Genomic DNA, 16,101 nt, shown 5'->3' with positions numbered 1-16,101 from the left:
AACACTCCCAACACGGAAGTGAGAGCGCGTTCCCGACCACCGGAAGGAGCTGTGCGGAAGGGCGTTCATCGCGCGCCGGAAGTGCAGTTGTTGTCCTTTCCTCGCCGCCCCGCAGCCGGAAGCGGAGCTCTGCCGTCGTTTGTCCCCGCGGCCGGAGGCTCCGGCTGGCCGCGGGTCGCGCCACGGCGGTGTCGCAGCGTTCGCGGGTGGGTGAGCGGCCGCCGCGCCCGGGGACGGGTGGGGGTTGGCTGCTGCTCTTGCTACGGGCTGGCCCTGCTGCCGCGACGTCTTTGCGGGCCTCAGCGGCTTCCTCGCTCCCGCAGAGCGGGGCGGCGGTGAGGCGGGTCGGACTCCGGACCGAGTAGCGGCTGGGCTGAGGCGGGAGGAGGGGAGCGCTGGGAGCGGACGGCGGGTGTGGAGAGGAGGTGGCAGCAAGTGATGCTTCGTTCTGCCTTTTCCCGATACGGTAAATCTTTTGTTTTTCCCAGCCGTAAGAAAAATTTGTAGGAATCACAAGGTCGTTTCCCTTGTATGTAGGAGCGTGTAAGGATTCTGGACGTGGGGCTCCTGCAGGAATCAGTGGAACTGACAACAGCGTGGGTTTATGTGTGCTGCTAGGCCACGTGCAAAGACCTGGTGACAGCAGGGCAGAAGGTGGAACTGGGAGCAGCAGAAGGAGGTGATGCATGTAAAGCTTTATAGTTACAGAAATCTTCAAGTAGGGTAAGCCTTTGTAGGTTATAGATGGAACTTTAAACAAGGCAGACAGACTCTAATATCTGTGAATTAGTGCATTTCAATTAGGCAGAGACATTTTCTACTATGTGTTTTAGGGTTTGGCCCTTTCCTGGCAGCACACCCACACATCACGCTGTATCATGTTTTGGTTGATGCTTTCTTCCATAATAAGCAATACTGGTATTGCTGGAGGTTGTGAACACACTGCTGTTGGTTTGTAGGTGGCTGTGTGGTTTCTGCCCCAGTCAATGTATCTTAGCAAAAACAGGGCATGTCATGGGAAAAGTGGCTTAATGTGAGAAATGCTTAGTTTTGGCTTTAAATATGTGCACACAATAAACTTGGGCTAAAAGCAATGGAGAAAAATATTCTTTTTTTTTTTTTTAAATGCTGATCTGAGATGAAAAAGGAATTTGGATTTTGATAACATTCCTACAAATGATTTTCTTAACAGTTTTCGTATGAATGGATGTCACCAGAATCTTCCTACAGCAGTTTAAGTTGTTTGTGAACTCACCTTAAACATGAGTGGCTCCAAACCAGATATTCTTTGGGCCCCACATCACGTCGACCGTTTTGTTGTGTGTGACTCAGAATTGAGCCTTTATCACATTGAATCTGCTGTAAGTTCAGAACTCAAGGCAGGGTCCTTGCGTTTATCAGAAGAGACTACTGCCACGCTGTTGTCAATAAATTCGGATACACCGTATATGAAATGTGTGGCTTGGTATCCCAAGTATGATCCTGAATGTCTTCTTGCTGTTGGACAGGCCAATGGTCGAGTGGTGCTTACGAGCCTTGGTCAAGATCACAACTCAAAATCTAAAGATTTGATAGGGAAAGAGTTTGTTCCCAAGCACGCACGACAGTGCAATACTCTAGCATGGAACCCACTAGATAGTAACTGGCTTGCTGCTGGATTAGATAAACACCGGGCTGACTTTTCAGTATTGATCTGGGATATCAGTAGCAAATATGCTCCAGAGACTGCAGTTGCTACAGAGAAAGTGAGACTTTCAACAGGAGATCCGGAAGCAGGACTAGTGGTAACAAAGCCACTTTATGAGTTAGGGCAGAACGATGCTTGTCTCTCCCTTTGTTGGCTTCCACGGGATCAGAAGCTTCTTTTAGCTGGAATGCATCGCAATCTGGCTATCTTTGATCTGAGGAATACAAGCCAAAAAATATTTGTAAATACCAAGGCTGTCCAAGGAGTGACTGTTGATCCGTATTTCCATGATCGTGTAGCTTCCTTCTATGAAGGCCAAGTTGCCATATGGGATTTAAGAAAGTTTGAAAAGCCAGTTCTGACATTGACAGAGCAACCAAAACCTTTAACAAAAGTCGCATGGTGTCCAACAAGGACAGGACTGTTAGCTACATTAACAAGGGATAGTAATATCATTAGGCTGTATGATATGCAGCATACTCCCACGCCTATTGGAGATGAAACTGAGCCTACAATAATTGAAAGAAGTGTCCAACCGTGTGAAAACTACATTGCCTCATTTGCCTGGCATCCCACAAGTCAAAATCGAATGGTGGTAGTGACTCCCAATAGAACTATGTCTGACTTTACGGTTTTTGAAAGAATTTCTCTTGCATGGAGTCCAGTGACATCCTTAATGTGGGCTTGTGGGCGACATTTATATGAGTGTACAGAAGAAGGAAAGGCCAGCTCCTTGGAAAAGGATATAGCGACGAAAATGCGGCTCCGAGCTTTATCAAGGTATGGCCTTGATACTGAACAAGTTTGGAGAAATCACCTTCTAGCTGGAAATGAAGATCCTCAGCTGAAATCACTTTGGTACACTCTGCACTATATCCTTTATTTTACTGTGGTTTATATTTTAAAGAAGTAATGCACCCCTTTAAGCATGAACGGGTTGTGTGAAATGTGTAAAAGTCTAAATACAATGCAGTGTCCTGTGAAAGGCCTGTGTTAAGAGAATATGAGTTTTAACTTTGAAGAAGTGTTTTTTCAAATTCTTTGGAAAAAAAAATAAGCTTCCTATACATGTAAATACTTATGAAGCAGTATACTGAAGATATGGATCAAAAACTTACAGGAAACAAAGGTCCCCTAGTTTATGCTGGCATTAAGTCAATTGTGAAGTCATCTTTGGGTAAGAATGTTCTAACTTTGTTAAGTTATATTACAGTATATTTACAAAATGAAGCACTCATGACTTTGTCTTTAAAAATGGTTGAAGGAGGCTGCAGAAATAAAGTGTATCAGTCTGTATTTTAATATATATCGTAAATACAGAAATGTAAGTGAACAGTTAATATTACAGTGATTTCCTGAATTGTTTGTTTTCTTTGAAGATCATCAGTAGAACAAAATAACCTCAGAGGTAGAACTTCATCTGAGCTGTTTCAAACATTTAGCTGTTGACTATGGCACCAAAAGGTCTTGCTCCCTGCATAACTATTTGTTGTATTTTTCAAAGTTCTACCTGGGAGTATAGTTCTAAAAGCTAACTTTACTGTAGCCAAAGTACATTTGTATGTTTAGAGAGGCTACATTATTTTGAAGTGGCAGTCATTCATTGTGTATCACATTACGCCTCTTAAGCTGAGTTATTTTTTAGGGGATTCTTACTTGAATCTTTTCCTCTCTATTCATTAGGTGTCTTATTAATATTTGATCTGCTTGATTGGGGGGGGGGGGGAGATAACAAAAGCAACTCTTGAGTGTTGGGAATGTTTCTAGCACATTGCCTGATGAGGAGAACTGGTAGAGCAGGTGCTTGACTGTATTTTCAAACTGAATGCACTGATCAGTCCTGTCTTGGTAACAGGAACCTCCACAATCTTAGGGTGAAGAGGAAAGAAAGACAGACTTAGGGAGTAAGTGTCAAGTTTAGATGTGTGACTTTTAGGAGATCAGAATAAAATCATTTGCTATCTGCTGCTCCTTACCATGTAGTTATTGTTGATGTTAACTGAGTAGTAAAGTGGGATACTTGGCTTTTATGTTCTGTTTTATGATTGAAATCAAAGCGTTGCAGTTGCAATTTAGGTTATGGTTTAAGCATAATTTAACATACTGTTCCCATTTTAGGAACAACTGAGAACCTCAGGCACAGCAGGAGTGGATCTGATAGACAGGCAGATATTATTCAGTATCTGAGTGAGGAGAGATCCTTGGCTTTGCAGCTCTGTGGGTGGATAAAGAAGGGAACAGACTTAGATGTGGAACCTTTCTTAAATTCATTGGAACAGGAAGGAGACTGGGAGCGAGCTGCTGCTGTAGCACTGTTCAATTTGGACATACGGCGGGCAATACAAATTCTAAATAAAGGTGCTTCCTCAGGAAAAGGTTTGTATTGTGTTTTGTGTCCTTTCTTTTGGAGGTACATCACCTGAGTAGATGCTTACGGAAACAGGATTTTGGAAGGTGGTGTGGAAAATATGCCTGCTGTCTTTTACAGTACTTACTTGAATTGGCTGTATTGAAGCCTCAGAATCTGACAAATCCTATTATCTCTTCACTCCTCACACTGTAGTATGCTTTACTATGTAATTAAAACGTTGTAAATATTGATACGTACCACAGAAAGCGTTACACCCAAAAGTAAATCACTCAAAAATGGTGGGATTTTTTTTCTTTTAATGTAATTGCAGGTGGGTCAGATGTCAGGTCTGCTTCAGTTGGGCTATATGCAGCTTTCTGCCAGTGCAGTGGCTGGAATAACTGAAATAAAATATTCAAAGTTTACCGAAGGCATTAGTTCTGAAATATTGTTTGGGGAAAGTGACAATGTATGAAGGTGGATTTAATGATTTTAGAGCTAGTTTTAGTTCCTCCTGGGACTCTGATTTGCATCTGTTCTCTTATTAAATTTTAAATAGTGACTTAGCACCAAAGTATATTGGTATGAAATGAAGAAAACTGTTAAGGTTCTTCTGTTTTTAATATTTTTGGAGGTTGGGGGAGGTGCGTGCATTTTTTTGGGTTGGGAGAAGGTTCAGAACAGGGTCTGGCTTTGTTTGAATTAGAAAACAGGAAACATTTTCTAACAGTAATTAGATGAAATTAGTGTAATGATTTTAGGAAACGTATTAACTTCAAACTCTTGTATGTCCTTTTTTTTAAAAAAAAAAAATCCTGAACTTAAATATTCTTTCATTTTTTTCATTAAACCAGGTGATCTGAACCTTAATGTAGTAGCAATGGCTCTGTCAGGCTATACAGATGAGAAGAACTCACTTTGGAGAGAAATGTGCAGTACTCTAAGACTGCAGTTGAACAATCCCTACCTGTGTGCTATGTTTGCTTTTCTGACAAGTGAGTCTGGTTCATATGATGGTGTTTTGGTGAGTAAGTTTATGTTAAATTTCTTTAAATAATAGTTATGCATATAAATACGTGGATGTCAGTGAAGTGAGCATTGTGTCAGTGTGAAAATTATATGAAATATGCAGAGGCAGTCAAAACATCCAACATAACTGACACAGTTGTTAGGGGATTTTGTTTATCTTTTCTAGCATGCAATTCTTAAACCATTAGAAATGTGTTCTCAAAATAACATAAGCTGATAGGAAAAAAGCAGGAGAGAGGTTAATGATCTGGGTGCAGGAGTGAGGTACATCCTCAGCAAGTTTGCTGCTAATTCTAATGTGGGAGGTATTGCTGACTAGTTGGAGGGATGACAGATCTTACAAAGGGATCCAGATGGATGGGAGCACTGGGCCATCAGCAATGGCAAGGAGCTTAACAAAGGAAAATGCCAGGTTTGCACCTGGGATGGAACAGTGCTGGATAAAAACAGAAACTGGGGGATGAGTGGCTGGAGAGGAGTTCTGCAGGAAAGGACTTGGGGGTACTGGTGACAGCAATTCAATACAAGCCAGTAGTGTGCCCTGGCAGCCAAGGAGAAAACTATTTTGAGTGGCATTAAGCACAGCACAGCTAACTGGTCAAAAGAGGTGATTATCCCTCTGCATATAGCATTAGTACAGCTTCACCTTGAATACTGTGTGCATTTCTGGGCTCCGCAATATGACAATTATGTTAAGGTCCCTTAAAGTATCCAGAGAAGGCATCAATTCTGGGAACAGAGCTGTAAGGTCTATTCTGTGAGGGGAAGCTGAAGGCACCTGGGTTGTCCCAGGTGGACAGGGAGCTGGAGGCTGAAGAAGGCTGGAGGAGTCCAAGAGGTGGCCAAAAGCTCTCTGCAGCTCCCTGAGGAGTGGAGGGTGCTGGACTGTGCTCCTGGGAACTGATGACAGAATGTTCAGGAATGGCACAGAGCTGTGCCAGGGGAGGCTCAGGCTGGATATAAGGAGAAATTTCGTCCCTGTGAGGATGGTCAAACACTGGAGCAGTCTTCCTAGTGAGATGGTTAGTGGCACACACCTGTTGGTGATCATGAGGCTTTTGGGCAGTGCCTTCAATAATGTGCTTTAACTACTGGTTAGCCCAACATAGTTGGACTCACTGATCTTTGTAGGTCCCTTCCAAATGACGAAAAATGAGAGAACTGGGCTTATTTAGCTTGGAGAAGGGAAGGCTCCAGGGAGACCTCATTGTGGCCTTCCAGTACTTGAAGGAAGCGTATAAATGGGAGGGGTTTATGACTGTTTACAAGTGTGGGTAGTGATAGGACAAGGGGGAATGGTTTCAAACTGAGACAGGGGAGGCTTGGGTCAGATATTAGGAGTTTTTCACACAGTATAATGATGCACTGGAACAGGTTGCCCAAGGAGGCTGTGGATGCCCCATCCCTGCAGGCATTCAAGGCCAGGCTGGATGTGGCTCTGGGCAGCCTGGTCTGCTGGTTGGTGACCGTGCACATAGCAGAGGGATTGAAAATGGATGATCTTTGAGGTCCTTTTCATCCCAGGCCATTCTATGGTTCTATGAACTGTTCTATTCTAATAAGAGAAATGCAGGAAACAGTAGGTGCAGAGAAGTTTTTGTGATGCTGTCTTTGCGCTGAATTGTATTTCATTTTTTCTTGTTTAATTGTTAAAATATTTTTGGAGTGATGAAATAATAAACAATTTTATATCTCCTAGAATTGATATAAAGAGGATGCTAAATCTTTAATTTAATCATGAGATATTTCACGTTTTGGAGAAGTAACATACTTGATCCTTAGTTAGAGAATAATGGATATGCTTGATTTAACCCACATGTAGAAGAGTAATTGGCCCACAAATGTTAAAGAGAAGGATAACAAAATATGATATATTTAGGCTATTAAATAAGAATAAGGTAAGAATCCCAAAGGAGAAAACATTTTCTGTGAGGAAGAGAGAATGCTCTTGTTCTCTGGGTGTTAGGTAATGATTTTATATAGGCACAGCTAAGTACCAGGGTGAATGTAATCAAGGTGTTTTTCTTCTTGTGTGCATGATGTAGCGAAAGGATTAAAAAGCAGCAAGTAAATGTTGCATGCTGCATGTTGGGTGCCAATATACTTTTGAGAAATTGATGTTTTGGGTATTGTCATTTTATTATTACTATTTTCTTCAGTTGTGGTTGTAGGAAAACTGAAGTAGTGGGGCTAGGCTTTTTATAAATATGGAAGAAGAAGGGTTGTTTGTTCTACTTTTTGTGACTTATTGAGACTCTTGGCTATATGTGCTAGAAACACTATAGCCTAGCCCTGATTGTAATTATGTGATTTGTAAAACTTCTGTTTACTGTATAGTTTCAAAAAGCACGTACAGTGTATTGTACCAGGCTTTTCTGCCACAGGAGCAGATTGTTCCAGGTAGCCACAGTCTCAGTCTGATGCCTATATCTGAGCATTAACAGATCAGTTGATATTTGGTGTTAGCTTTCTTCTGGTTCATTCTTTGTACGTAATCAAATTCATAATATTAGCTGTACAGTAAGATAAATGATCTGACTTTTAGAAGCAGTGTATTGAAATCTTGTAAGTTGGCATGTGATGGTGATATTCCCATTTTTCTCTCCTAAGTATGAAAATAATGTGGCAGTACGAGACAGAGTGGCATTTGCTTGCAAGTTCCTCAATGATGCTCAGGTAAGCCTATGGTTACGCATTCAAGCAAACTGTTAAGCTGGGGTTTATTTAGTGAGATGAAAATTTGAGGCGGGAGGGTGAAGCAGGGTATCATAAGGGATTTGGTTTTTCCTCACAGTAGGATATAAGCTGTGGTATAGTTTTTCTCCCTCTCTCTCTTAATTTTTTTTTTTTAAGTAAATAATGTTCTAGACTTACTCGTTTTAAAAATCATATCACATTAGCTAAATGCTTTACTGGACAGTATTTGTATTTGGTATTTATTTCCAGACATTTACCTTCTCTTGAAAAAAGCCTTTTTTTTAGAGTAGGAATGTTTTCCTTTGAATATACAGGAGTGTATGGAAAAACTGGTGATCTCTTCCTTTTTGCTCTTTGCATCAGGAGATTTAAAGTACACTGATATTTAAATTCTTGGTATATAGTGGATACAGCCATATACATTTTCCTGTACAACATGCAGCAAGCAGTGTGTACTGTTAGCAAAAGATACTCTTGAACTTTAAAAAAGTTTTGCTGTATGCATTAAATTAATTACAGGGGATGTACAAACAGCAAAAGTTAAGTAATTTCTTTTTATAGCTGAACAGATTTATTGAGAAGCTGACGAATGAAATGAAAGATGCTGGGAATTTAGAAGGAATACTGTTGACAGGGCTGACAAAAGATGGTGTGGACTTAATGGAAAGTTACGTTGACAGAACAGGTGATGTCCAGACAGCAAGCTATTGCATGTTACAGGTTAGTGTCTCTCTCAAAAATGAATCTTTACATTAGAGAACTAAACATTGTTTATTTAGCAGTACAGCACTGATTCTTGTGAACTAAAAAGTATATTCTGTAGTAAATTTTGACAATAGATAGCCAGATGGTTTTGTGCAATCATATGAAACACTTGATGATAACTACAAACTTATATATTCAAGCTGTCTCAGTCAGAGAAAGTGAAGACAAGGGGAAGACAGGAAAAGAAAAATAGTTGAGCAGTTGAGTAGTTGAACTACTGCTGTGTTTTCTGATAGGTTCAAAATAGGCTTTTTTGCTTCCAGGGTATTGTTAGAGAACTGCTGTAAGGTAGAGGGTTTTTTTAGTCTTTGGGTGGATGTTGGTTTTGGTTTTTGTTTTGAGCTTATCTTGGTCCTTACTGGCACAGTTGGAGTTACTACCAGCGCTGTGTTTGACTATGTATGTAACCATAGGAATGGTATGAACTCAGATGTGCTACAGAAATGTATAATCTGAGTTTTTAGGAGAACAGCAGCACGAGTATTTTCAACCTGAAAGGCAGACTGAAGAAAACTTATCAAACTCGTGTTAAATATTTCCAAGTATCATCTCTGTCAATGCAAATTATGCTATTATTTCTTGTATTTTGTATTATGTACTGGTAAAGCCTTTTCAAAAAGTGAATAACTTGTGCATGTTCAGTATATGTCTGACCATTTTTCCTTTCTCTTTAGGGTTCTCCATCAGAAGTACTTAAGGATGAAAGGGTTCAGTACTGGATTGAGAACTATAGGAATCTTTTAGATGCTTGGAGGTTTTGGCACAAACGTGCAGAATTTGATATCCACAGAAGTAAGCTGGATCCCAGTTCAAAACCTTTAGCTCAGGTAAATGTGATTCTTACATGAAGTATGACCAATTCAGGAAGGCAACGTGGTACTTAAAAAGAGAAAAATAAATTCCTGGCTGCATCTTGGCTTTCGTGAGGAAAAGAAAGGAAAGATTTCAATTAAGGATACTCTAAATCAATGTTTTGTGTTCTATTTGTTGTTTTTATTCATTTTGTTAATATTTTTAAAAATGTTGTTCAGAGGAAGATCTTAAATGTTTTAGTAGGAAGTAAGGAAGTAAACAGATTTACATACATCCTAATCTAGGAAGTGCCATTTTATTCAGTCATTATTTGGTGTGTTTTTTCCTAAGTCTTTTCCTGTAACAGAAACTCATCTTTCAGAATCTGTAATGTTTCCACACTTTTTTGTGTGTGAAACTGTGGGTTTTTTTCTTCCAGCATTGAAAAACAAAATGGGAAACTTTTCCTAGTGAGTTCTTCTTCATGATGAGGATGGTGCTGAAACTAGGGAAAGAAACCAGGACCAGTTCAAATTGGTTTTCGTTTAACTCAACCTTTGAAGCCTTTGAGTCTGAAGTGAATAGCAGCTTTCCTTATCAGCTCAGAGCATAAGCTAAACTGAAAAATGACACCCGGTCCAAATATTATCTGGTACTGTTTTTACTCAAAATGTTCTGCCTACAGCAACTCCTATTTGCTCATGCCTGCTAATATGTGCATTACAAGCCTTGGGGACTCAAGGATTTCTAAGGAAGGCTGTTGTGAGTTACATTCTTCACAACTTTTTAAAGAGAACTCCATCTATACTGCTCCAAGTGAGGAGTTGAATTTACTGCTCCTGCCTTACATGAACATCAGTAATTCCTACAGAGCTGAAAGTAATGCTTTTCTCTGTATTATACCTCAACTTGTGACATAAGGTATGCAGGTAAAGATTATTAGGCAAATCCTCATGTTGTGGACTGTAAACTGAGTCACTTGAGTAGAAAGATGGAGAGGCCTGTAGACTGAGTAAGCTTAGTTTCTTTAGTTACCTGACATGTAACTTCTTATATTCTTAAATGATATCTCTCCAAGCAGTAACAGTTTTACAGGGTTTTATGTGCTGTTGAAGTACATGGGCAGCATTGAGGCCTACTCGTCAGAACTGCCTGTCAAGTCTATAAGCCAAGATGTTAGCAACACCTTCGCAAGACTTTCCAGTTAGAACATCTAGTAAATCAAGTCTTCACTAGCTTGAGCAAATTCACTTATAATTATAGTAGAAATTGAAACAAACTGAAAAACTAATGGGCTTTTGTTCTCTTTAGGTGTTTGTGAGTTGCAATTTCTGTGGAAAATCAATCTCCTACAGCTGTTCAGCCATTCCTCATCAGGGGCGAGGTTTCAGCCAGTATGGGGTTAGTGGTTCACCAACGAAGTCAAAAGTTACCAGCTGCCCTGGTTGTCGTAAGCCACTTCCTCGCTGTGCACTTTGCTTGATAAATATGGGAACTCCAGTTTCCAGTTGTCCAGGTATAATGTACTCATTTTAAGTTATTCAGCTGGGATCCTCATTAGAGGCTTAATTAGCAGTTACTGAAAGAAGATCTTCTGTTGCACTTTTTCCTCCTATTTGTACTCATAGTGTAAATACTTTAATTAAAGAGAGACTGTAGTAGAGAACACATTTACATCCCATCCAATATTTTGATTAAACCTATATCTTTTTTTTGTGTGTGTCAGACTGTATGCATGGTTACCTCATTCTGGCCATTTTTTCTAGTGATATTGGTAGTAGAATTCCACAGCTTAAACAGGAGAAAAAGATTTGGATATTGGGTGCTTGGTATTATGAGCTTTGACATTGAACTGGGAGATGTGTTTTCTTGGGATGAACTGTTGGGAGCCTACACGAATCTTGTAATGTGAATCAACTGCTCCTTAATTGGAAGAGGAAATAAATGTAATGTGTATATGTATACTCTCTGTGACTAAATGTGAAAGAATGTATGGGTCCTGCTGGAACAGCTAAGAGATGCTATTGCTAGAATCTCTTGGTTCTGAATTCTTGAACACAGCAGTATACAAGGTCTAAGTAAAACTAATTTTTTTCCATATTTTTAGGTCAGTCTTGTTAAAGAGCTATGAGCAGCTGTACAGTTGTCATCTATTTATATCTCTCTCATTCTTTCACTGCTCATTGACATGACTTGTTACTGAATTATTCCAATTCATAACTGAGATTTTGCTAATCTTACATATTTTAAAGCAGAACATTCTATGTACAGTAGAACAGGTGCATAATTCACTGAAACATATATTAATCACTGAAACATAAATCATCACTGAAAGAGACTGTCTGCAAAATTTCATAGGCAAGACCAGCATGTCTGTAAGGTGTGAGACATTAGCCAAGCAGTACAATTCTTGATTCTCCACCAGTTCATATATCTTCAATAATTGCATTGGCATCCCTTTTAGAATCAGGTTGCTACTTCACCTGAAGTTCCTAATTCCAAATTCATTTTAACAGTGTTAAGATGTTTCAGTTATGAGACTGAAATTTAAGCCATTATGTTTCATTTATCTGTTGTGTTGTTTGCTTCTGTGCAGGAGGATCCAAGTCAGATGAAAAAGTGGATCTTAGCAAAGACAAGAAGTTAGCCCAGTTCAACAACTGGTTTACTTGGTGTCACAACTGTAGGCATGGTGGACATGCTGGGCATATGCTCAGTTGGTTCAGGTAAGTTGATGTTAAGATCTTTTGCATTGCCCTTCTGTATGCTGCATGAAGTACGATGTGTCTCCTTTGTTGTATCTGCAATTAAAGTGTCTGTATTTAAAAAAACAACAAAAAAAAAAAACAAAACCAAAGAACAACAACATAGGCTAAGCTTACTATGCTGCAGTTTTCTGTGTGATGCTGCGTTCCTGCACATACTTAAATTTACAGATTGCAAAACGTTTGTTAGCTTTATCTTACCTGCTTTTTCCTTTTCTTTGCTATTGCTATCTAGGGACCATACTGAGTGTCCTGTGTCTGCCTGTTCGTGTAAGTGTATGCAGCTGGATACAACAGGGAATCTTATTCCAGCAGAGACTGTTCAGGTGTAAATATTCCTTGAAAATGTGAGGATCTCTAATGGATGTCCATTCTAGTCCAAGCATACATTTTTAGACAGAAGTCATTTGTGACTTAATGACTGAAAAAATAAATTGCTATCAGATGAGTAAAATGCTGTGTGTATGACTGTGCATGGTAGAAATTGATAATGTGGAAATAAGCCTCTGGATTTATCACATGGGCCTCAGCCAGTGGATTTAAGCAGTTAAGGGGCCGGGAGGCTTTGTTGAAACTCAAAGAATTTTAACAACTTGTTCAGGGTAATGTTTTTGGGCCCTTTTATCAGTTTATCAGTTTTTCCAAATAAAGCAGTCTTTATCTGTTGTGCTCAGTGAAAGTAAACCTTCAAAGCAAATGGCGAAAAAGCGTTCTGCAGAGGATGGCAGAACGATGCTGTGGTGTCCTTTCACTGATTGATCACACTTCATTGAATGCAATCACTTCCTTGTAAGTCAATTAAGAATGTCACTGCTAATTATATTCTAAATAATTTTATTTTACAGGAAAACCTATTTCTTTCTTTTCTCAACTTTTGTTAACAGTAAAGCAATACCTTTGCAATTTGAGAGCTTATTTCACGTGCTGATGTGAATTATAATGCTAAAGAGTCTGGGGAGATTATCCTAGACAAGAGTTCCCTGAAAACTCACGTGTCAGTTTCACTGCAGAGTGCAGACAAATTATTAGAAGTTTGATACGACTGTTTTATTTTTAACATAATACTGTGAAGATCTGAAATCTCAAGACTGGAGACTTGTAAAAATTTCAGGTTTAAACTACATACTGAGTTTTGTCTACAAGCATTTTGAATTTTTGGGACTTTCGGATAATCAGGATTTTTTGGCACTTCTGAAACAGACTGGGAAGTGTGAAGTGAACCTATTTAAATCCTGCTTCAGGTCACTGCTGGACACCAGTCTGCTCCTAAAGACTGCACGATTTTATGTCATTGACTGCAAGTGGTAAAAAAAAAAAACATATATGTATGTTACCAGCTGGAATTAAGTATATTTATTAACTTGAGAGTCAATGATATTTTGCTAAAACTGTGCTAGGAGCTAATCAGTATTGTTGTCCTTGATTTTGTAGGCAACAAAATTCATATTAGGGGGGAAAAAACACCTGTTTTAAGGTATGTGAAAATAACATCAGTTTACTTGGTGTGTGTTTATTTACTATTAGAAACAGTGTATGAGTTACTTATTACTTGCGTGCTTTGAAATACTAAATGGAATGCTAGCAATAAACTGGCACCATATTGCCAGGACTGTGACATTTGTTGTTTTAAGAAAGAATATATTGTAACATACCACGGGTTCTAAGTGCTCTAATGTATTTGCAACAAGATAGAAAGTAGAAATGGTGTCTGTAGGTGTACGTGACTGCATTTGGAACTTCCAGTCATATTTTCTGATTAATGCTGTACTATGTGTGCTATACCTACTCTGATCTAAAATTCTTGCCTAATTGACAAAGATATAAAGTTAAAATCTAAAAGGTACTTTAATACCTGTAGTCAGACTATCATGGAGTAGTGGTTAATGGTTTTTTTTTTTCTTGTTGGAATATTTATTTCTAGTATTTTTGCACACTTTGTTTCTGTTGAAGTGGTCTTTAAAATGTTCTCCATTAATAAATGTAAACTGGGGTTTGATGTATGATACCCTATTTACATAAACACGGGCAATAACACTTTTGCTTTACGGAAGTGAGGATTTGTAAGTGCAAAGGATATATTTTTATTCCTCTCTAGTACCATTGATCAGTAAATTTTCATGATAAATACCATGTCCAGGAACCTAACTGCTTAAAAATGTCTCTTTTTTTAATGTGAAAAAGAAGGCTCAACTTTTTTGGCTTGACTATACCTGTTTGTTTCAGTTTCTATCATTTCATTAAATAAGTTGCCTACTTTGATGTTCAGCATGTCTTTGAAATGTTTTAGGTTATTAATATGTACATATTCTGGTCCAGTGTAAGTACCAACTTTTGCTGTTGTAATTGGTGTTTGAGCTTTCAGACCAATAATTACACTATTCCTAAAAACTTTTAAGAGGTGTACTTAATCATCTTTTTTCTTGTTTTGTTTCTTAATTAGTAAAGCTGTGATTTGGCAAGTTGATTTGTAAGTATGGCTGCAGACATTTCATTATCTGCAGATAACATTCACGCTTACTATTTTCTATCTTCTTGACTGTTATTCAAATAGTTGAAGGTGACTTTGCATGCCAGAACGCCTTTTTGAACTTATGGTTCATGCTGACTACATTATTTTCATTTCATAGTATGTGATTAAGTGCAAGCACTTTCTCATCTTATACATGAGAGGCTTGCAAATGAGCACAAACTGACTTGAGTTTGTTATGGTCTCTGTCACCTACAAGGGTCACAGTCCTGTGCTGCTTGAGCAAGGAGAGCGGAGCAAGCCTGGTGACAGAGATTAACATCATCCAAGTGTTCAGCACTCCTCGGACAAGTCACAGTGATGAGGCAGAACTGAGGTCAGGCTGGCATTCACATCAGCGGGTTGGGGTCACTGAGAGACACAGGCAGTCCAGGTGGTATAGCTCAGGCCAGGACTGTGGGCTAAGGACCATGAGGTAAAGAGGGAGACACCTCTGACAAGGTTTGGATATAAAGAAAAAGAAATTATTAGAGTGGTGAGGTATGGGAGATGTTGCCTGGAGAGGTGGTGGATGCTCCGTCCCTGGAGTCATTCAGGGTCAGGCTGGATGGGGTCCTGAGCAATCTGACTGGGCTGTGCCATGTTCCTGGAGTTGGGCTCGCTGACTTTTAAGGGCGCCTTTGAACTCAAACAATTCCATGGTTCACTTCACTTTTCCCTGTACCCAAAGGGAGCCTAGTGTGGGAGCTGCTCAACCCCCCTACTCTGCATTTCCAACAGCCCTCTTCTCCAATTTGTGCTTCCCAGTGCACTCAGCAGGCATCCCTTCTATACTCAAATCCATTTTTTCCAATTATGCCTACTCAGACTAGGATCCTGCCAACTACACTAGATGTTCCAGGAGAAAAAGGCAGTGGGATAGTATAGTACCCCTTGGCTGAAGTTAGGAAGAATACTTCTTAGCCACAGCAGGGAAAAACATGCCCCAGTTTCGCTGACCTGATATTTTCCCTTGGTGTTTATGGTTTGTTTGCTCTTGTGATTCCCCTTTCATGAGTTACCCACTAAGCCAGTGTTTCCCTTTATTGTTTCTAAGCCCTGGCAGTTTCTTGTACATTTACTGAGTTAGTGAAATTCTGAAGGTGGGGTGGAGGGATAAGCAATGCAGTCCCCACGGTTATTTCTTTGATATGTGAAATGTCTTGCACTTTCTTTAGTTGTTGCCCTCCTAAATACATACAGAGCCTGAGCATTACTTTTCCTTTCATAGCAAGAATATGTTGCAGTTCCTTATTAGTATAAGCCACACAGGCAGTTTGATACTGCTTCTTCTGTGTATCATTGCTCTGGGATAGAGGTCTTGACAGACAAGGGAAAACTAGCATTTACGACTTAGATGTGATCAAATATTTACACACAAGTTCCCATATCCAAGGATGGTCTCTGTCGGTGTAAAGTGCTATAGCCATCTAGTGGTGGAATCCGTTTTATTGGGCTTAGATAACCTTGTAAAGAACTATTTGCATGTAATGTTTTACAATATATATAC

At 39.4% G+C, this 16,101-nt stretch overlaps 1 protein-coding gene across 1 annotated transcript; it reads left to right on the top strand.

Moving 5' to 3' along the window:
- Positions 1–1,262: 1,262 nt before the first annotated feature.
- MIOS (meiosis regulator for oocyte development) lies at positions 1,263–12,417 on the top strand (the record flags this gene model as incomplete). Its single annotated transcript, XM_079538130.1, has 10 exons — positions 1,263–2,576; positions 2,777–2,864; positions 3,806–4,063; positions 4,892–5,061; positions 7,677–7,742; positions 8,325–8,483; positions 9,203–9,355; positions 10,632–10,836; positions 11,917–12,046; positions 12,321–12,417. 10 exons carry the CDS (start codon positions 1,263–1,265, stop codon positions 12,415–12,417), a joined length of 2,640 nt encoding a protein of 879 aa, XP_079394256.1.
- Between the last annotated feature and the right edge of the window lie 3,684 nt (positions 12,418–16,101).

This window comes from Tetrao urogallus (assembly GCF_951394365.1).
Source record: "Tetrao urogallus genome assembly, chromosome: 7".
Classification (NCBI taxonomy): Eukaryota; Metazoa; Chordata; class Aves; order Galliformes; family Phasianidae; genus Tetrao; species Tetrao urogallus.
The sequence above is the reverse complement of the archived record's forward strand: the minus strand, read 5'-3'. Positions and strand labels throughout refer to the sequence as shown.